The following is a 20,325-nucleotide window of genomic DNA, read 5'->3' as shown; positions in this document are numbered from 1 at the left end:
CAAATGGTTCATCAAAGTGCTGCTCCATCTTTCTCATTATTCCAGAATAAGGTTATGGCTAAGTTCTGGTGCTAGAATAGGTAGCTTCATTACCCACCAGACCAACAAAAGGCTATGCATGCAATGCCATATAGTCACACATGAATTAATTGTCCCAAATAAATGTTTAGAAAAGACAGAAAAAAAAAAGTAAATAAACATATTATTGGTTCTTGCTTCTTCCACAACATAATGTAACAGTCTTAATCAATTTTTGAACAAATCATTGTTAAAAAAATAAACAAAATTCAATAAAAATGTAATATATAACATTACTCTTTCTTGATTATAATTTGCCTATGCAAGGTTATAATATTTTCATTTTCTTATGATTTTGCTGTTTTCAGTTGCCATACGACAATTAATTGAGAGAGGCATCCAATAGCCCGTGTGTTTGAACAAATTTTGAATGTCCAAATACTTGCTCCGACAAATAAACCCCATAAAAGGCCTCTCATACTACAATCTAGTCTATCTAGACACCAAATTGCACTCAATCCAATCTAACAAACAAAAAACAAAGCTTACGTACAATTGCTATTTGCAAAAACAGACGCCAACAGATTCCAATAAAATACAATTTGTCAAATGCAGCCGCTGCAATTCGATCGAAATTTTTTACAAATCAATTTTTAGCAACTTCTAAAAGTGACATCCAATGTGAGAAATACCTTCTTTTTCTTCATTATTATTATTTATTTAAATGACTTAAAAAACACTCATTGCTTTAAAAGCAAATTTGTATCAATTGTAGTTGCAGGGGAAAATTAAAGCAGGCCAGTTTAAGATTCTTCCATGAATATCATTGACCATTGTAACTCTATATGCCCCCACGATAACGACTAAACCCCACAGTAGTGCATAATAAGGACTACAGCTCACATAGGATCGAAAATATTGCTATTAAAGCTATCGATTTCGGGACATAGAAACAAAAAAAAGTAAACATCATTTTCCTCGCTACCTTTCTTAATTTACGCTTCTTTGTTGGAGAACATCATCGTACCACTTCAAGCATGGGAACGAGGAGGACAGAAGAAGGAAGACCCGATTGGGTTAAATCTACCCATTTGGGATAAATGCTCATTAAGCAAAGGATAGAGTTTTCCTCCAAATTTGGTTGGAGGAACTTTCTTCAACTCAGTTTATAAAAATGACATGTGTATATTTTTTTAATAACATATAAAATGCACATGAGTTTTTAATATTATTTATTCCAACTTTATCCCTATGATAAAAAAAACATGTACATCTCACATGTTTAAATGATACGTGTTATTTTTATAGACCGAGTTGGAGAAAGTTCCTCCAATCTAATTTGAAGGAAAACTCTGTCCTTAAGCAAATATCAAAGGTTGGTAGACCAGAAGATAAATAAAATAAAATAAAATAAAAAACCTTAAAAATTTTCTGCAACTACTTTCAATCATTCTTAGTCTTGACCCATGCCATGCCCAAACAAAGCAAATTAACCCACCTTTGCCGAAGGTGTTACCCTACCTTTGAATCTCTTTATTTATGTCTGAACCGTGTCCAAAGTTTCATGTTATCTTGCATGTTCTTTCTTTATATGATTGGGATTCGGTGCAATACCTATTGAATGCAATATCTTTTATTTGAACGGTTTATTTTATCTAGAGTACATTTTATATGAACGGTTCATTGCATCAATATTCTTATTTTGTTTCACAAAAAGACAAAAATACTGTTATAAATTCAAAAAGAACAAATTGGGTCTGGTGAGTGCGGTGACCCTCAATTTTACTTTTTAAATTTTTTTTATTAAGAGTATTTATTTGGACGGTTTATTTTATCTAGAGTACATTTTATATGAACGGTTCATTCATAAAAGACAAAAATATTTTTGTAAATTCAAAAAGAAAAAATTGGGTCTGTGAGTGCAGTGACCCTCAATTTTACTTTTTTAATTTTTTTTATTAAGAGTATTTTTGTTATTGAGAGTACATTAATATTTTTATTTTGGAGTTTGGAAGACATTGACACAATTCAAATGAAGAATATTGACAATCTCATAGTAATTTAAGGATATATGGGGTTTTTTTTCCTAGAATGTATGATATTTCTTCATCTCTTCTTTGTGAGTAATGGTAGAGGCCATCTTTTTATTCTCTTAAAGTTGATGTGACTTTCAAAATTAGCATTGAATTATTTATTTTTCATCTATCTTATTTTCAAATCAATTATTACATATGTAGAATCCAAAAATACAATTATTAATTTTGAAGAAAAACAAAAAAAAGAATAGACGATAAATAGAGATGGAGAAATAGCAGCTCTCAAAATGTATTTAATCGGTTAATCGGTTCTACCTATTATCTTGACACAACTTGTTTGTCCACAATTTTTTCCGAGAAAAACGAAACAAGTAAAACTTTTAGAATTTAGCTCATGTGCCTAAAAATAACTACAATATGTGTCCTATAATTTTTTTTTAAAAGGTTGAAATAGAAAGTGAAATTAAACACGAACAATTGATTGAAAAAAATGTTTTTGTTAAATTATTATTTATTCTAATAGTTTAAGCCAGTAGGAAGAAGTAAATTTAATTACTTAATTATTTATTTAATATTTTTTTTACGTGTGGATTCAAACTCCTTTTTAATAAGTGAGACTCAACACGTAAAATATTTAATTAAATGGAAGGTGAATTGATAGAGTCAAAGTTTGATTAAGATCTTTAGTTCTAATATCATGTTAAGGTACCATTCATTCTACAAGCTTAAGCTGGTAAAAAAAAAGTAAATTTAATTACTTAACAATTTATTTTAACAGTTTTTACATTTGATGTCTAAACCTTGAGCTTCAAATCGTTAAATATTCTTTCAAATTGCTAAGCTAAATACAACAGTTTTTTTTTTTTTTTTTTTTTTTTTTTTTTTTTTCATTTTAGCATAAAAGCCTAATAAAGATGCTATTTTTGAACCAAAAATGTAAAATTGCTGGCGAGAGCGTCAGAGTTGCAGAAAGAGCAGGAGCGGCACTGTGCAACAATTATATATGGAGAGTTGAACAAGTAAGCTCATGAATTAATGAGTCTGTTGACTTGGAGGCCTTGAGCTTTGAATGAATATGGTCGGTCCTGGGGGGTTTGTCTTCAGAACCATGTTGCCATGGAGGACACGACAGCCAACTAATTAAGGAAATAGGATTCTCTTCTTATCAAATTGAATTGAATGATATCAAATTATATTGAATAGATATTATTAAAATAAAAAAATATATATATTTTTTTATTATAATTAATAGAATATTATTTAATTTAAATAAATTAAAAAATTATGTTTCCAATTAGAAGGGATTTGCCTCAACTTCCTTGTGTGAACAGTTTACGGATCCACTCCTCTACCAATTTATTGCAATTACTAATAAATATGATTTTTTTTTTAATGAAGTTTATTTGTTTAAATAGGTAAAATAAGCGAATTTCATAGAAGTTTTCATATATTTACTATTTATTTGATTTATTCCGGTTAATTATTCTAAGAGGGCAAACTTGTCATTTTATGGATGACTGACCAGTTCGTGGATCCTATTGCCTTGAGACAACATTTCATCAAGTAGGCATTAATGGATTAAAAAACAACTAATACTAATAAAATGAAAAGTTAATCATGTGTTTTTGGAGTCGAACCAGTCCACTTGTGGTAACAGTTGTTTCTACATGTGACATGATAAACACACATCATATTACGTAGAAATTTCAATTCTAAAGCAAAGCAAAGCAATCGATTGATGTGCTTGATTTGATTGATTGATGGGTGTTGGGAAACCCCTGCGATTACCCAACGACAACGTCTTCCAAGTCCCTATACGCTTACATCCACTGCATGTCTCCAATACCAGTCCTTGATCAGTGGCTAAATGCACGTTGCACCCTTCAATGAACATTTGGGTTCAAAAGGGTTCCGTTCAGTTCGGCTGAGATCAAAAGTTAGCCCAAATTCAGGTTGACCCATCAATTCGTTTGGGCAGCTACACAATAATTACAATAACAGCTCTTATTTTACCCGATCTTTCTCCTTACTTGAAAAGAAAAAATACTCGTATCTAAAGGTAGTTCAATCAGTTAAGAATTATGTTTTATAAAACGAAAGTTACTGGTTTGAATTTTCTTCATCCTCTATGTGAATTTGTCAAAAAAAAAAAAAAAAAACCCCGACATGTCAGCAAACGTTTTTAGAAGCCCACGATGAATATATCCCGTTAGTTATAGACTTATAGTATAGGAATATTTTTATCTTTTTATTTTTTAAGATGGTAAAAATATATTTTCATTATAACTAACCAGATATAATTCCTTGAAACATCTCTTGTTGGAGCCATTGAACTACCCCTGATTTCATTACACATCATCCAACTTAAGGACGACTTGTAATATAATGGTACGAGGAAGGCATGGTCTTCGACTAGGAGAAACAAGGTTCAAGAGGAACGATAAGTGCCTCATTCATTCGAAACATACACTAGATGAAACTTTCATCTTCTTGAGAAAGAAAAGTTTTTTCCCAAAATCTCATATTAACTTAAGCATCAAAAGTATTCCCCGGCTCATCTATACAAGCCTTTGAGCCTTTCTTCTTGGTATTTGCAAGTCCCTCTACCGAAAAAGTAGTTGTGCAAAATTCGACTTCCTCTGTTGAATTAAAGTAATTTTATCCAAACACTTTCCTTTATTATAGGGCACAAATCTTGAACCTTTTTCTTTTCTTGGGTTGAGCATTTTATCAACGGCTGCTCTGTAAGGGTAAAATTCCAATTCTGGCCATCCAATCTTCTTACAACTATTCTCCGGAACCGTCTTGTGGCAACCCACAAAGCGTTTTCTAGGCCCATCAACAGTAACAGAATCCAGGCCTTGAACTCTGACTGGGGTTATTGATGACCCAAAAGAGAAGCCCACTTTTTCTCCTATCTTCAGGCCTTGTCCCTCTCTCTTTATTGACCCATATGGGCCTAGCCATATTGGTTATTTTTCCCTAATAGTTTATTATTGTTTTCAAGTAATACAAACAATTATAATTTTATCGTACAATTATTTCATAATACTGGCACGTGGCATTGTAACAACTCTAACTAACCACTAGGTTAATTTTTATTAAAAAAAATATAAATTTAGAAAAAAATTGTAATAAAAACTATAATATCTCAATAAATTTTATACCAAGAAAATCCCTTAATTGTTAATTCAAAATCATAAGCCCTTATCTTTATTCTTTAAGTACATCACTTGCCGACCATAAATCCGTCCATACCATATACTTCTATCTTTATTTAATCCACGAGTAATACTATATATTATATTTTTATCTTACGTTTTATTTTATTTTACTATAATGTCAATCACTCTTTAGATATTTTTTTTTAAAAAGAATTAAAGGCTGATAAATGGACTGATCGACAATAATACATCTATAAAATAAAATAAAAATATATTGTATAATATTTCTCTTAATAGTACAGTGGCTGCCCTTTTTCTAGTTGAGATTCTTGCAAAATGTAAACCATGTGATCTGCAATAAAGGCATTAACCCATGGCGAAGAAAACATTCTGTACAAAAAGGTAAACACGCAGACCGCATTTCTGTACTATTGAAACGCATTATAAGTTTTTGGAATTCTTTATTATATATATATATTTTTTCTTCAATTTTTGCCTTTTAGATTTCAATTTTTAATTTTATCAATTTAAAATTTGGGTTTACAAAAATTTAAAATCAATAAATTTTATCAATTTTTTTTCTCAAATAAATAATAAAATAACAGCAAATACTATTATGTCATTCTCATTAGAAAATTACAATAATAAAACAAAAAAAATTAAAAAATGATCATCTCTAGCTAGTCTGTATTAGTGGTTGGAAACTTAGAGCCGAGTAATGCTATAAGTCTTTATAGAATTCTCTTAGAGTCATCACAAATCTGATGTGGCTTTTAAAATTACCGTTGTTAAATTTAAAATGTGATTGATTGACTTTTGATCTATTGGTGATTTTAAAAGCTACATCACATTTGTGATGACTCTATGAGGACTCTAAAAAAACTTATAGCATTATTCATTGGAGCTGAGCCACCATTTTGTTTCAAGGGTGGCACCTCATTGGATTTTTTTTTTTTAAAAAAATAAAACTTTTAATAAGAATGATATAATAGTTTTTTTTTTGTTTTTTTTTTAATCTCATTTCTGTTATTTATTCAAATAAAAAGATAGATTTTTTTTTTTTTTTGAGAAATTTCACATATTATAAATCTTTGTAAACTCAAGTCTAAAATTGACCAAATAATAAAATGAGACCTAAAAAGAAAAATCCCAAAATAAAAAAGCAAGGTTTCTTTCATTACTTGTGGAGAAAGTGCATAAAAAATGTGGATTACTGAATGAGAAACCCAATTCCAAAGTTTCCATTTTGAGTAATGACGTGTCAACCTGCCTCTGCAGCTCTGCTCCACTACTCTGTGTCTTTGCTTGTCATATAAGTTGCTCTCGTTGTCGTTCCATTTCGCGCTTCGCGTGAGTTTCCTCGAAGGTTTTGGTGCCCAAAAACCCCACTCTCAGAGTACGTCTCTCTCTCTCTCTCTGAAAATCCGTTCGCTTTATGTTTCTGAACGAGTAAGGCAAACAATGCGAGGAGTTTTGTGAATGGATTGATTTGATTTAGACGATCAACTTTTTTGTCTTTTCTTTTTACTTTTCTTTTTCTTTTTTCTTTTTTTTTTGGATTTTTTTTGGCCGCGGAGTTTATGGGTTTTAGGGTCTTGGTCGATTGGGTTATTAGAATAAGAGAACTGGGTTTGTGCGATTTTCTTGTTTTCTTTCCTTTTCTTTATGCTGTTCTTTCATTTCTTGCGTTTTTGATGAGTCCTTTTAGATTTTGATGAACCATACCATTATAGCCATTTGGTACTTCTGGGGTCTATTCAATGGGTATTGAATGCTATTTGCCTATTTCGCATTTCGTTTGTTTATTTTCTATGTGGTTTCTTTGGAATTATATTTCTGTAGTGTGCTTGTGCTATATTTAATATATTACTATTGATTTCTTCGCTTTAATATGTTACTAATTGTCGATATGATAATTTTTTGTTCATTTATTTCAAAGTATTATGCTTTTGTATTTCTGTTGGCTGATATTTTAGAGCAATAATGGGATTCACAGTGTTCAAGATCTTCTTCTTCTTCTTCTTTATTTATTTTTTGGTGAATGATATTTGAATTTATGCTTCTTGTGGTATTGCCCGAGGAATGAACCTTTAAGCTCATAATATGTTCTCTGCTCCGAAATATTATTGATTGATGTTCATGAGCTACATAAGTTGCATTCAATGGTGTCTCAGGCTTGTGCTTCATGCACTCAGTTAAACTGAGCTCAATACCTCAAAAGCCTTATCATAATTGATCGAGATAACTCACACAACCCCATATTGTAAATTGTCATGCAATTGTCAAAATTGCATTTTTGATGCCTTTTAATGTGGTTTAGTGACAACTTGCCTTGGGAGGAAGTCAATGACTTCATTTCAACTTTTGTCCCCTATAGTTTTTTCACCAGTGATCTCACTATCTTCAATTAAATATGCTTAATTAATAGCTTTCTTCTTTCATAGTTGTCTAGCCATGGGTACATTCCTAAGAGTGATTAGTCTTAGATGTGTTTCATGATCCTTCATGGTTGACCAATATCTCTTTAATTCCTTCCCACCCTTTTCCATGCTTGTGGTGTATCACGCGTATGGCTCTTGTGGCAGCATAAGTATTCATTTATTATCTGGGTTTCTGATATGGTTTTGCCTCTTTGAATTACAGAATGGTTCCAGGGAGGAAAACACTGACGTTTATTATTAATGAAAGTGCATCTTCTTCTCCAAATCCATTGAGTAGCTCTGTCTCCACCAGAAATTTGGGGAAGAGTCAGCTGGGTGGGGTCATTTTTGGTTGCACGAACAGCACCATAAAAGAATGTTTCTTTAAACAACTCTTTGGTCAGTCATCTACCCTCGTTGCTCGTTGCGTGTCTAGCAACTTACTTTTGATTTTGTCTTTCTCTTTGGGGTTTCAATTCTCGTTTTGTATTGTGAAGCTTTCTTAGTAATTAAAAAAATGCTTCCTATAGCAAATTATGTCAAGATTATACTGAATTTCTTCCTATTAATTGTACTCTAATCGTAACTGCTAGCTGTACCTTGAACTCCCTTCTATAAGCGCTAAAGCATCATGATCAGAAGAACAAGTGAAGCGCATTATTTCTGTACATTACAAACTATAAATCTTATTTTGTGAGCAACATGTTTGCTGCTGATTTGTCATTTTCTTCATATATTTGGCTCCAACAGAATATGAAATATATTTTTCAACTTTGACAGGCTTACCAGCTCAACACTTTTCATATGTGAAGAATATTGATCCTGGCTTGCCCCTGTTCCTATTCAACTACAGTGATAGAAAACTCCATGGAATCTTTGAGGCTGCTAGCACTGGCCAAATGAATATTAACCCTTATGGCTGGACCACTGATGGTTCAGAGAAAACATTATATCCTGCACAGGTATCATATGAAATTTTCTTGTACGTTGGGGGAAACTACATTTACTCACCTCTCTAACTATCGTCTTTTTTGCAATGTCTTCCTAATGTTTCAATTTTTGCAATGCCTACCCCACACGCCTCCCCCCCCCCCCCCCCCCCCCCCCCCCCCCCCTTCAATCTATCATTGGGGTTGCAATGTCCTCCCTTCTGTGACCCAAAATGACAAATATCCTCTATAAGATACAAGAAAAAGAGAAAAAAAGAAAAAAGAAAAAAGAAATGGTAAGTTTTTTTTATCTTATTGAGGGTATTTCATTTTGATTCACAGAAGGGGGACATTGCAACCCCAATGGTAGATTAGGGGATAAATTGCAAAAATTGAAACATTTGAGGACATTGTAGAAAGGATGGTTGTTAGAGGGGGGTAAATGTACTTGACGCTATATGTTGCATTTTGTTCAACAGATGGGTCTGATACTCATTTTGTGCTGCTTTCTACAAAAAGGTTCAAATCCGTGTCCGCCTGCAGTGCCAACCACTTCTTGAAAATCAGTTTAAACCTATAATTGCCGACAACTACTACTCTCAGACCCATTTCAGATTTGAGCTAGACCATGCTCAAACAAGTAGGCTCATTTCCTTATTAGCATCTTTAGCAGTTGCTCCAGGTACTTCTGTAGCACAGAGTGCTGCAAAGTGGAGAACTATTTTTCAAGCTCTTCCCCCGAATGATGCAGGAAGGAAAGGTAAAGGGTTTAAGGCACTTGCTTTGGAAATTGAGCATTCTGATCACTCGAGTCAGAAATCGGATTCTACAGATGTTGCTTCTTCATTTGATGAAGACAACCGGCCATTGGAAGCTGAATTAGATGCAAAGTTAGTCGAACAAGATGAGAAAAATGTCATATTAATGAAACTGAAAGAATTGGCTCTTCGCTGTGAACATCAAGACATGCCTGTGTTGGGTTTTGTAGACGATACTGCTGTTATGAATGGTATTCAATTGGAAGACAAAACATTTCTAGGGAAGCCAACAGGTGTAGAAGAGAAAAAAGAAGAGAGCCCCCATTCATCAGCTGAGTGTCAGTCAACCATAGCTCAGGTAATTGAGGATGTCAGTTGTCCACATTCAATGACTTCTAAACATGGCGTCCCTTTTAGGTCTGGTATTGTTTACAATCATTCTCATATGTTCTTATGTGTATATGTAGTTGAGTCAAGAGGTACAAGAGCTAAAGGCTTTTACTGAAGAACAAACTCAGAAGATGCGTATTTTGGAGCAGAAGCTGGTATTCCTTGCTACGCTCTTAATGTTTGAAGTTTTCCATTTTCTATAACTGTTTTTAGACCCTTATATCTTGGATAGTTAAATAAGCAAAGTAGCTTTGCCCTTTTCTTTCAATAAAATTATCAATCACAAAAAAAAGTTAAATAAGCAAAGTAAAAAGCTTGCACTTGGGTTTGTTTGATCATCCCTTGGGAATTTAGTGGCTTGATCTTATTCTGATTGGCATATGAAGGAATGCACATGCGGCCATTTGAAAACCGCAGTTAGCAGTAGAATTGATGGTATGAATTCAGTTTGAACTTTTTATGAAATGTTGCCCAATCAAATTTGTAATCTTTTTGATGTTGATGATTGATTTTTCAGTAAATTCCCATTTAGTATCATAGATTTCTGCAAGTTATAAATAAATGATGTACCTTTCTTTTGTTATATACAATGATTTTGATGTATATTTTGACTTACTAAAAAAAAAACGGAAGAGGAACAAAAGGTGTTGGACAAAGAAAAATGATACCTTGAATGGATTTTGTCATAAATTAGGATTATTGAATTTAAGGTTTATTAAAGTTGAAAAAACCTCGTGCAGATGTTACTCCTACTGGATTGTGGAAAATGAGGACACAGAGTTGCTCTGATTGGTTGATTAGGTAATTAATTGAAAATTTCAGGCCCATGAACATGGAAGAAGCTTGGAGGAGAAATTAAAAATAAAGTTTATTTCAATATCTAGGTATTAAATAAATGATAACGGCAAGTAACTTACAGTTCATATGTCCAACCTTTTCATTTCAAATTAGAATTACAATCGATACGCCAGAGGCTTCATGCTTATGCTATGCCTCTTTTTTGTTGGAACTTGCTACTGCACGCCTATAAATTGTTTGTGGGACGTGTACACTCAATTTTCTATTTTGCTCCTGTACTTCATGTTTGGATGAACACCATTTACCCTGGTTGTGCAGATGGAGGCTGAAATAGAAATTCAGCAGTTGAAAGATCATTGTTGTGTGACGTTGGAACCTGTGTCCAGTCCTACTGAGGCACTTGTTAATGAGATGGTTATTGAGGAAGTTGATGAGCTGCATTTGGATCCTAATGAGTCAATATTTCTAGTAGGAGGATATGATAGTGAATCGTGGTTGTCAGCATTGGATACTTACTATCCTTCTCAGGATGTGATAAAATCTCTTAGGCCAATGAGCTCTGTCCGTTCATATGCTTCAGTTGCACAGTTGAATGATGAGCTTTACGTATTTGGTGGTGGAGACGGTTATATGTGGTATGACACAGGTATGAACTCCTAACGACTTTTCAAAAATGTTTTTACTGGAGTCCAAGATTTGCTAACATTTCTATCAACTTCCTGTGAAGTTGAGTCATACAGACCAGCTAATGATCAGTGGACCTTGCGCCCTTCACTGAGTCAGAAAAAGGGAAGTTTAGCTGGAGCTACTCTAGATAACAAAATATTTTCCATTGGTGGGGGGAATGGTGTCGAAAGTTTTTCAGATGTTGAAATGCTTGATTTAGACATTGGAAGATGGATCCCAACGCAGTCAATGTTACAAAAGGTAATATATATTGGTTAGTTTAAAAGGTAATATATATTGCTTAGCTCAAGGTACAAGTTACTTGTGTTTCATAACTCATGCCTCATTCATTATCTTATGTGTTTCTGGCCCTTAAGGTACATCCTCCTGTTTCTCAAATACTTTATGTTTGTGCAAATTGATTAAAACTTAGTCCTCAAGCGTGTTTCTTTCATTTTCCCAGCGGTTCGCTCTTGCTGCAGCGGAACTGAATGGGGTGCTTTATGCTACTGGTGGATATGATGGGAACGATTACTTGAAGTAAGACATCACTTCTTTGTTTCTCAGTTTCTCTCTAAACCTGTGTTTATATATATATCCATGTGTTCACATCAACATGCATGGACTCAGAGATACATTGAGAAGAACATATCTATGTGTTTTTTGGCCCAACAAAATACGTGTGAATACAAACCCACATACACATAAGCAGCATGCACACACAGGAAAAAAGGGGTATGTACACACTCATACACTACACAAATGAGGCACATAATAGTTTAAGAGAGCTTAATACATTTAGAACGAAGGAAAACTGTAGAATTACTGCATCTTGAAGATTGTCTTTTTGTATTTTTAAATGCCTCTGTATCAAGGGCTGACTGGAATTTTCTTCTGCCTCAGGTCTGCTGAGAGATTTGACCCCAGAGAACATTCTTGGACCAGAATTGCGAGTATGGGTACAAAGAGGGGCTCCCATTCCCTGGTTGTTTTGAATGAAAAACTGTAAGTTTTTCATTTGTACTCTATCAATGACCTTGCACATGAGTGTCCAAGGAAATATATGATGGTGCACTAGATTATTAGATATGTCTTGGGCATATAGATACGTATCATTCTGTCCAAACTTGAGCTGTTTTGAAAGCTATAGTTTTTCATTTTCAACAGAGGAAAGCATAATATTAAGTTTTTTATTTGTTAATATTTTTTTTAGCAAGGACGAGAAATTTCACATAGAAATTAATAAAGAGAAAAAAAGTTTGACCTTTATTAAATATGAAACTGTATACTGTTTCCAAATAATCCGCAACAATCAGACACCTAATTTGTAGATTGATGTGTTCATGAATGGGGGCTGCTCTGAACAGAATTATTTTGACATTGATTGTGTGAAATTATGCTCTTTACTTTTCTCTTTTCGAATTTTGATATTTAAATTTCGGTGCATTCACGTCTCACTATCAATGTTTACTTTTTACAGATATGCTCTGGGTGGATATGATGGAAGTGCTATGGTTCCAAGTGTGGAAATATTTGATCCACGTCTCGAATCATGGATGACTGGGGAACCAATGAAAAAACCTAGGGGGTATTCTGCGGTTGGTGTTGTCAATGAATCTATCTATGTAATTGGAGGGGTTCAAGTTGGCCAAAACCTTGTTGACACAGTGAGTTACATTTTGCCATGGTTTCTCTGATGCTCAATTTTTTTTTTTTTGTTTGGTCTCATCAATTTCAACTGCTGATTTTCCTTTGTGATATAATGACAGATTGAAACTTACAAGGATGGCCAGGGTTGGCAAGAAACCTCCACAAGGGCCATTGGGAAAAGGTGCTTCCTGTCAGCTTTTGTTTATAATCAGATATGAAGGGAGGCTTCACGTAGTTGATATTACTCAAGTGTATAGAAGAAGAAGAAGCTAATTGATATGATGGCCATTGAAATAGGCAACTTAGCCTCAGTCTTTTGTTAGTAAGGTGTTATGGGATGGAAATGCGCATGCCGAAGAAATGTTGTGGCTTGCATACGAGTGTCTTTATATATAGCGGCCATCAGTTTTTGCTGCTTCTAAGATTTTTGAATATTGATGCCCTATTATATCTTGAAGTTTAGTAAGAAATACCATCAATTTGTTCTGGGTATAGTCACGCTTGTGATGAGAAACGATTGAGTGGTGCGCCCATGATGGGCTAAAATCACCAATAGTTGAAAAGAATAGTAATGGATGTGGTTTGGTGTCATGCTTCTTCTTTAGCAGTCATGGCTGGTTGCTCATTACCAAAGCAAGAATTCAATCTTTGATAGATCCTTCAAAAGAATTTGAAGGGCCGCTAAAAGTATACATAGAGGAATGGGTCCTGACAAAAATACAATCAATGTTACTTGCAAATGTCCTTATCAACAATCTCCGTTAATGGGACGGGGGAGGGGGAGAGGGAAGAAGGCAGCGACTGTGTGAGCTTTACAGACTTCCCATAAGTTTATGGGACGGGGGGAAGGGAAGGAGGCAGTGACTGTGTGAGCTTTACAGACTTCCCATAAATTTATCCTCGAGTCTGACGTTAAATAAAATCGATACTCCCATCTTCGTTCAATTAACAAAAACCTCTTATACAGCGTGTGCACAAGTATAGCCACTCTGGCTGCTTTATCCCTTCACAATAATCCAACCCAGCATACATGCAAACATAAATTAAAAATAAATAAATAAAATAAAAATAAAAAGAAAATGGTGAAAAAATTTGAGGGGTCAAAACTTACCATTACAGGATTTGAGCATTTGATCCAGAAGTGTCTACAGCTTCCACATTCAACAAAAATGCAGAGACAGGCATCTTTAAAAGGGTTAGATATTAAATAAGATTTCAGAACAACGTCAGCTCAAAAGCTATCAGCTCATTCATCTTCTCAAAAGCTATCAGCTAATTCATCTTCTCAATTCTTTCGCCATTTTTACCCTTTAGTAGCGCAAGAACCCAGAAAACCACACTGCAGATATGGAGGTTGGGGAAGAACGGGAATCAAAATAAAAAGGCTCAAAACTTTAGGGCTGAAACATACCTTCAGAAAAGATAAACAGAATATATAAGTGTGTGCAATTCAAAAGCTTCCAAGTCATCCAACTTAGAGGAAATTGCCAAGCAAACTACTTGAAAGAGGAGAGTGGTAACCAGAAGGGATTCTTTGGTACAATGTTGGAGGAGCAGAAATGAGCTGGTTCCTCTAGTCTTGTACTTGAAAATCAATGTACCTACCCCCATAACTTAAAAATAAGTCTATACTTATTCAAGACTAGCATATAAAGCTGGTCTACACCCTCTTCAGGCTGATGAATGCCATTTTCCACGACCGTCCAGATGAGTGAAATACTTAATAGGGTCTACCATCATTGATTCATTCAATCCATTTGATTCTTCGATGGAAGAAATCTTATATGCAAAGATAAAGAGTAATGCTTTGAACTGCCATAATAGACTAAAACAAACAATTCAGTCTTAAATAATCGTGGAGAGACAAACTTCCTTTTCTTTGCAAAGATACGTTAGCTCACGTTCTGGACCCCCATATTTTTCGACACGTGAAACATCCTCAAACAAGCATTCCATACCTAGACAGACCCTCAATGTGAAACAAATTGCATTGGGGGTTCTGTAAAAGGGCACCACGTACGTAAATTTTCTGACCTCGGCACTGCTTCCAAAGAGGTTCAAATCCAAAAACACAAACTGAGTTGACTCATCATCCATAGTCATTCTCAGCCACAACTTATTCTCACTCGATATATTATGAAGAGTAATCTTGCACGGTATACCAACAGGTAGTCGTGGAACAAAATGAAGAGGATTTTCAGAGTCATTATCAGGAACAACAAGTTCTGCCCTAACCTGATCGAGCCTTCCACAAAGCACAAACTGCTTAAGGGAGAAATGTTGAAGCAATTCCTTAAACAGAAATGGACTGCAGGAAGTTCCACTGCTAGAGGTTCCAATTAGGCACAATAATTTTCCAACTTCACTAACAAAATTAGATGGCTCAATAGATCCTGATTTGAGAATAGAATTTACATCTGACAGTGTAGCAGATAGCTTTTTCAAAGTAGAAAAATGGCAGCAGATTTCAACTTTACACAACCTGAGAGTACGAGTCAGAAGTATCAGCTCTAAGATTTGCGACTCCTGTTCTAAAGACAAACCTGTAAACGTACTCCTCATTTCTCTAAGCCCAATGCCTAGTTTTCCCAATACAAGGTCCAATTCTCCCATTCCAGAAGAACAAAGCTTTTTTGCAGGCAGGAAGTGTTCCCAAACCTTTGCAAGATGTTTCATTACCCGGAGATACTGCAATGTAAATGCTACAGCGCCAACAGATCCAAGTGACTCAGAGGTGAATGCTGCCAGCTCTTCCTTAAAACTCCTGCATTAGAGAGTGAGAAAAAGGGTCTTATACAGGGAAGTTGTAAACAAATCTGGCAATTCAAAACATGCAGAATATTGGGTTATGAGGGACATTCAATTTTTTCTTTTTTTTTTTAAAAGGAATCCATGTACTTAATAATTCATATTGTTGAACATGCAGTCCCCTGTGATGACAGATGTCACTCAATCCCAGGAGCCAGCTGGGGTTTCTTCCTTAATAAAGCACCCTAAGCTCAGAGAATCATAACAGATGGATCTACATTTATGGCTGAGAGTCTCCCATGTTGTCTCCTTTACCATCGGTCCATATAGACTAAGAATGGTATACAGCCCAAAACATGAAGGCTAAACAGACTTTTAAAAGGAGGCTTGAAGGGTTAGGACACATATATAAAACCAAACTCCATAAATAGAAATAGAAAACATGTCAATGGAAAAGAATACAATATTACAACCTTAGAGTCCTTAGTACTTCTTTCGTAAATCCTGATAGTATTAATGGCCAAATATCTTTGACCTTTGAAAGGATAAGATTCATGGCCTTCATTTCTTCCTGATGAACCTGCAGCTGGAATCCTACAAGCGGAGCTGCTACTTCCATTGTCTCCGTCATTGTCCAAGGCTGAAGTTTGGAGGTCCCATGCTCTTCTAGCTGCAATGGTGTCCCAACATTATCACTGATCTCATTGCTAGTGCTATTTGGAATATCAATTACAGGCAAATCTGGCTCCATCTCTCTGAAATTTAACTCTGTTGTAGAGAATCTTGTCGATCTACTGCATTGAGTCAAGTAAGTCAAAAGAGCATCTTGACTCATTACATCAGTCAAAGCAGCAGAGATCCTTCCCAGCAATGTAACTGCATAAGAAAATATTCTAGGTGGAATACTGCAAGCACGCTGCTTATGTGATAGTGGAGCTGAAATGGCCAAAACTAGCAATGCAGCCACTCTTGCACTATCAAAGCCCAGCTTGCCCTCAGAAGCCGGCTCTACCTGAAGTAAACGAAAAGGCAGAGAAAACGATCAATAGTTGAATTAGATCTCATGATTACCCTTTAAAAGCATACTAACCTCCTCAGAAACCTCGTTGATAATGGACACCACAAATTTCCCATGATTTCGGCCAATGTGAAACAAAGCAGAGAATATCTCAGCTTCATCCTGGAAAGAAGTAATATGAATCAGCCAAAGAAGTAACAGAATAAAGAAGAAATTTACAAGCATACATACATATATAGACACACTGGGTCCAACAAAACAAACCTGTGGATGTTTTTCCAAACTTCCAATGAGGCCATCAACAAATAATCTAAATAACTCTATATTTGGCAGCTTCACTAATTTAAGTATTTTCCACGTAGTAGATCTGATGATTGTATTACCATCCGATAGAGTGCCAAGAAACTGCAAGATCAAACCATGTACATAATCAGAAAACAAGTATAAATGGACCACTTACAATGAGCAAGTTGAAATTGTTAAAGAATGCCAACCAAACAAATGTTAAACAGAATATACCAAAAGAGGGAATATAATCACGATTTATTTGGACAAAAAAATTGGAAGAACAACCTTAGGAGGAATACCCAAAGGAGAAAAAAAATATCCCTATTAGTTAGGAGTTCAGAATACTGAAGAACTTTATCTGAAGCAATTCCATCGATATTCCACACTCAAATTTCAGTCACACAGTCACTCCATGGAATCCAATCCTGTGAGATAACCTTCGCTAGGTAGATTTGAATTAAACACTAAAAATATCTATTATACAGAACTATCTAAATGATCCGCATCTTGCATTCATAGACAGTATGCAAAGCGAAATTCATCAAACACTTAATATACAGTATAATTGGAAATCTAGTCAGGGTCATCCTGAAGGATCAGAAATTTACCATATGCATGTGTGTTCCTTGCACGTTTAGATGGCCACAGGTTGCCATATGCAGCATAGTCTCCAAAGCTTGTAATCGGACAAATATTGAATCATCATTTAGTACATCCATTAACAAATCTAATGCTTTCCCAGAGAACTCAGCAGAGATGATGGTGAGTGTACGGAAGGAATGACAGGCAGACTTTCTAACCTTCAGATTTAGCACAAACACCAGCATATAATCACGGAGAATGTGTATGAGAAAGTGGATCTAATCCATATAGAACTGTGTTCAATGTAATAGAAAGAACGGGAATGACGGGCAACAAAAGTTACCTCATAGAATTCATCCTCAAGTCCATGCACTAAAACTCCAGCCATGCTCGATGCCAATATTTCAAATTGTTCAGCAGGGAACTGACCACGAGATGTCATCTTTTTTGTGATCCCTAGTACTCTCTTAGATAAGGTTTGTAAAAGAATATCCTCAGACACCATTTCTATCTTCCCAAGGGCATTGAAAACTTCAACTCGGACCTCCATGCTCATATCTCTTCCCATAGAACAGAGCTGCAAGTGTACACAATGCATGAGATATCATGGTAAGAACCCCACAAAATGCTTAAAATAGTCAGATGAAATAACATACATTGAGACAATATGATAGGAAGGGAATGTCCTACCATACACCTGATGCAAGGTAAGGGTGATGATTTATTTCCTCGAAGAGCCCCTAGACAATATTTGACTCAATCAGATTAGCGCACCTATCCAAAATTGCAAGGATGTGGATACTTATTAAGAACATCGCAGAGGGGAAAGAGAGAGTATATTTACTATATTAATGCCAGAATACAATAACAGTTGAACTCATGACATGCCTAACACAAAAATTACAGGAACCTATGCGAGAAAATTGGGTCAAATTTATAACCAAGCACCACAGATAGTTCCTTCCCGTCTACTGCCTGAACAAAAGTACTCTTTATTTATTCTAATTTTTATAAGGTTACTTGATGGAGACAAAATTCTTAAAGATGCATGATAAAACTACAACAGCATCATAAACAAGCATAGTCAAGCTAATTCCACAGAACATAATTGACAATAAAGTTACGTAAGCATTCATCTGTTGATGCGCCAGGAACAATAACACGATCAAATTTGATGCATACAGTAGAAATAAGAGAGGACAACAATGTCACATAAATTACAAAGAAAAGTCTTAAGCAATACCTTGATGAATAAGTCATCTGACCAATACAGTTTTGCCTCTGGGTTGGATGCTACAAGGATCAGACCCCATGCACTCACCTAAATTCACAGCACAGAGAAAGTCCATTAGCATCAATCCCTTCCGCAAGGTTTACATACTACAACGTGAAAACCAACCGTCTTGTTGATCCCATGCAACACATAACAAAAAAACTATAATTAAATGGGGAAGTAAAATAAATTGTTATCATCATCTTATCCTTTGCACTCTACTTCTCATTGGTAGAACTCAAGCAATATTGTTTCAATAAATGATATAGCAATATAATATATAAACCATTAAATCTATAAAATCTAATATGGACGATGAAATGGTTTCCACAAAATGGAGAGATACTAAATTATAGATACAATTACAATGACAAAGAAAAGGAAAATGCATTTTAGAGACAAATATCTTACGGCGCGAACCGCAGCGGATCTTACGCAATCTTCCATGTCACAAAGAAGCTCAACGGCACGGCAATAACAGCCCTGAATCATACCAGGGTCCTCGATAACACCGGGCTTGCTCAATCGAACGAGCCCATCCAGAGCGATCTTCCTCACGTTCGGGTAGGGGTCCTTGGTAAACCCTAGAAACAGAGTGAGCAACACGTACGGCCCAATGCAGAACCGCTCGGCATTTCTGAGAAGCCATGACCGTACGGACACGGAGGGACCGAAGCACAAAGAGACGAATGACCGGTCGTCGAGCTCCACTAGGGTTCCGTCGCTGTCCGCGATCGAGGCGAGCACGTCGAGCGACTCGGCGGTGAGGCGGGTCGACTCGGAAGAGAGGGGCGAGTGGGAGCGGACCGAGTCGGAGACGAGGCGAGAGAGGTTGGGGCGTTGGGATGCAATGTCGGAGAGGAGCTTTAGGGTTTGGTGAAGGACGACCGGGTCGCGACTGAGTTCAAGCGAGCGATTTAGGGCTTCGAAAATTGAGGAAATCGTGGATTCGGGAGTGGAGGGTGCGATGATGAGGGATCTGAAAGTAGCTAGGGTTTTGGGAGAGAGAGGTTGGTGGGGGAGGTTTGCTGAGAGGCTGCTAAGAGGTTGTTCGCACGTGCGGAGCACGTGTTGCGCCATTGAAGCAGAGCGAAGGTTTGGTCTGACAGTGGTTAGGGCTTTACAGGAAGAGTATCTCACTGCAGAGAAACAGCGTCGTAGTCATGTCGTCTGGTGAAAAGAAAACACACGTGTACTACATGTCGTTTGATTAAATACCATGACTGTGCTGTGAAAACTTTAGGGAGGTTTGCTGAGAGGCTGCTAAAAGTCCTATACTTAAACCTTTTTACCATTTGTTTTTATAACCTCATGATATGTATACTTATGTGATCAATTAATTATTTTAGTGGCTATTTATTTATCTTATTGTTCTTATGTGTCACTGTAAATTAATTCTTATATCTTCTTTTTTTTTTTAAAAAAAAAAAAACAAAAACAAAAAAAAACGACTAGTATAAAGATTAATTACCAGTGCCACATAACTGAGATAAAAGAATAGTGCGTAACATTACTCTTTAGTCACATATTGACCGATCGAAGTTGAAAAAAAGTTGTAAATGTAGTATTACTCTTTAAAATTTTCAA

The 20,325-nt window shown here is 35.6% G+C and overlaps 2 protein-coding genes and 1 long non-coding RNA gene across 5 annotated transcripts; 1 reads left to right on the top strand and 2 right to left on the bottom strand.

The window, feature by feature from the left end:
- Window positions 1-6,491: 6,491 nt before the first annotated feature.
- LOC132191396 (influenza virus NS1A-binding protein) lies at window positions 6,492-13,416 on the top strand. Of its 3 annotated transcripts, XM_059606389.2 has the most exons (12): window positions 6,492-6,614; window positions 7,862-8,037; window positions 8,419-8,600; window positions 9,087-9,207; window positions 9,319-9,683; window positions 9,793-9,870; window positions 10,832-11,159; window positions 11,241-11,440; window positions 11,643-11,719; window positions 12,083-12,184; window positions 12,660-12,846; window positions 12,949-13,416. In XM_059606389.2, exons 2-12 carry the CDS (start codon window positions 7,863-7,865, stop codon window positions 13,045-13,047), a joined length of 1,914 nt encoding a protein of 637 aa, XP_059462372.2. In that variant the 5' UTR covers window positions 6,492-6,614; window position 7,862; the 3' UTR covers window positions 13,048-13,416. The 3 variants fall into 3 exon arrangements, with proteins under 3 accessions (XP_059462372.2, XP_059462371.2, XP_059462373.2); XM_059606388.2 differs by having other exon boundaries at window positions 9,087-9,683; XM_059606390.2 differs by lacking the exons at window positions 6,492-6,614; window positions 7,862-8,037 and adding an exon at window positions 8,244-8,303 and having other exon boundaries at window positions 9,087-9,683.
- Window positions 13,417-13,459: 43 nt separating this feature from the next.
- On the bottom strand, window positions 13,460-14,429 carry LOC132191398 (uncharacterized). Its single transcript, XR_009441275.2, has 2 exons — window positions 13,941-14,429; window positions 13,460-13,833 (listed from the first exon to the last, which is right to left on the bottom strand). It is a non-coding gene; the product is annotated as an uncharacterized LOC132191398 (long non-coding RNA).
- Window positions 14,430-14,451: 22 nt separating this feature from the next.
- On the bottom strand, window positions 14,452-19,960 carry SIEL (ARM repeat superfamily protein). The gene is made up of 8 exons (XM_059606386.2): window positions 19,150-19,960; window positions 18,709-18,786; window positions 17,809-18,042; window positions 17,492-17,683; window positions 16,860-17,000; window positions 16,668-16,757; window positions 16,051-16,589; window positions 14,452-15,593 (listed from the first exon to the last, which is right to left on the bottom strand). Exons 1-8 carry the CDS (start codon window positions 19,816-19,818, stop codon window positions 14,675-14,677), a joined length of 2,862 nt encoding a protein of 953 aa, XP_059462369.2. The 5' UTR covers window positions 19,819-19,960; the 3' UTR covers window positions 14,452-14,674.
- Between the last annotated feature and the right edge of the window lie 365 nt (window positions 19,961-20,325).

Source organism: Corylus avellana, chromosome 10 (assembly GCF_965113065.1).
Source record: "Corylus avellana chromosome 10, dhCorAvel1.hap1.2, whole genome shotgun sequence".
NCBI lineage: Eukaryota > Viridiplantae > Streptophyta > Magnoliopsida > Fagales > Betulaceae > Corylus > Corylus avellana.
Note: the sequence above shows the minus strand (reverse complement) of the source record. Positions and strands in the feature narration are given on the sequence as shown.

Excerpts from the sequence above, each read along its gene's own strand:
- LOC132191396 (XM_059606388.2), top strand. The coding sequence starts at position 7,863 with ATGGTTCCAGGGAGGAAAACACTGACGTTTATTATTAATGAAAGTGCA. Across the intron at positions 8,038-8,418 it reads TTTCTTTAAACAACTCTTTG|GCTTACCAGCTCAACACTTT; the intron begins GTCAGTCATCTA and ends CAACTTTGACAG. Across the intron at positions 12,185-12,659 it reads GTTGTTTTGAATGAAAAACT|ATATGCTCTGGGTGGATATG; the intron begins GTAAGTTTTTCA and ends TACTTTTTACAG.
- SIEL (XM_059606386.2), bottom strand. The coding sequence starts at position 19,818 with ATGGCGCAACACGTGCTCCGCACGTGCGAACAACCTCTTAGCAGCCTC. Across the intron at positions 16,758-16,859 it reads GTTTGGAAAAACATCCACAG|GATGAAGCTGAGATATTCTC; the intron begins GTTTGTTTTGTT and ends ACTTCTTTCCAG. Across the intron at positions 15,594-16,050 it reads GAAGTACTAAGGACTCTAAG|GAGTTTTAAGGAAGAGCTGG; the intron begins GTTGTAATATTG and ends TCTCTAATGCAG.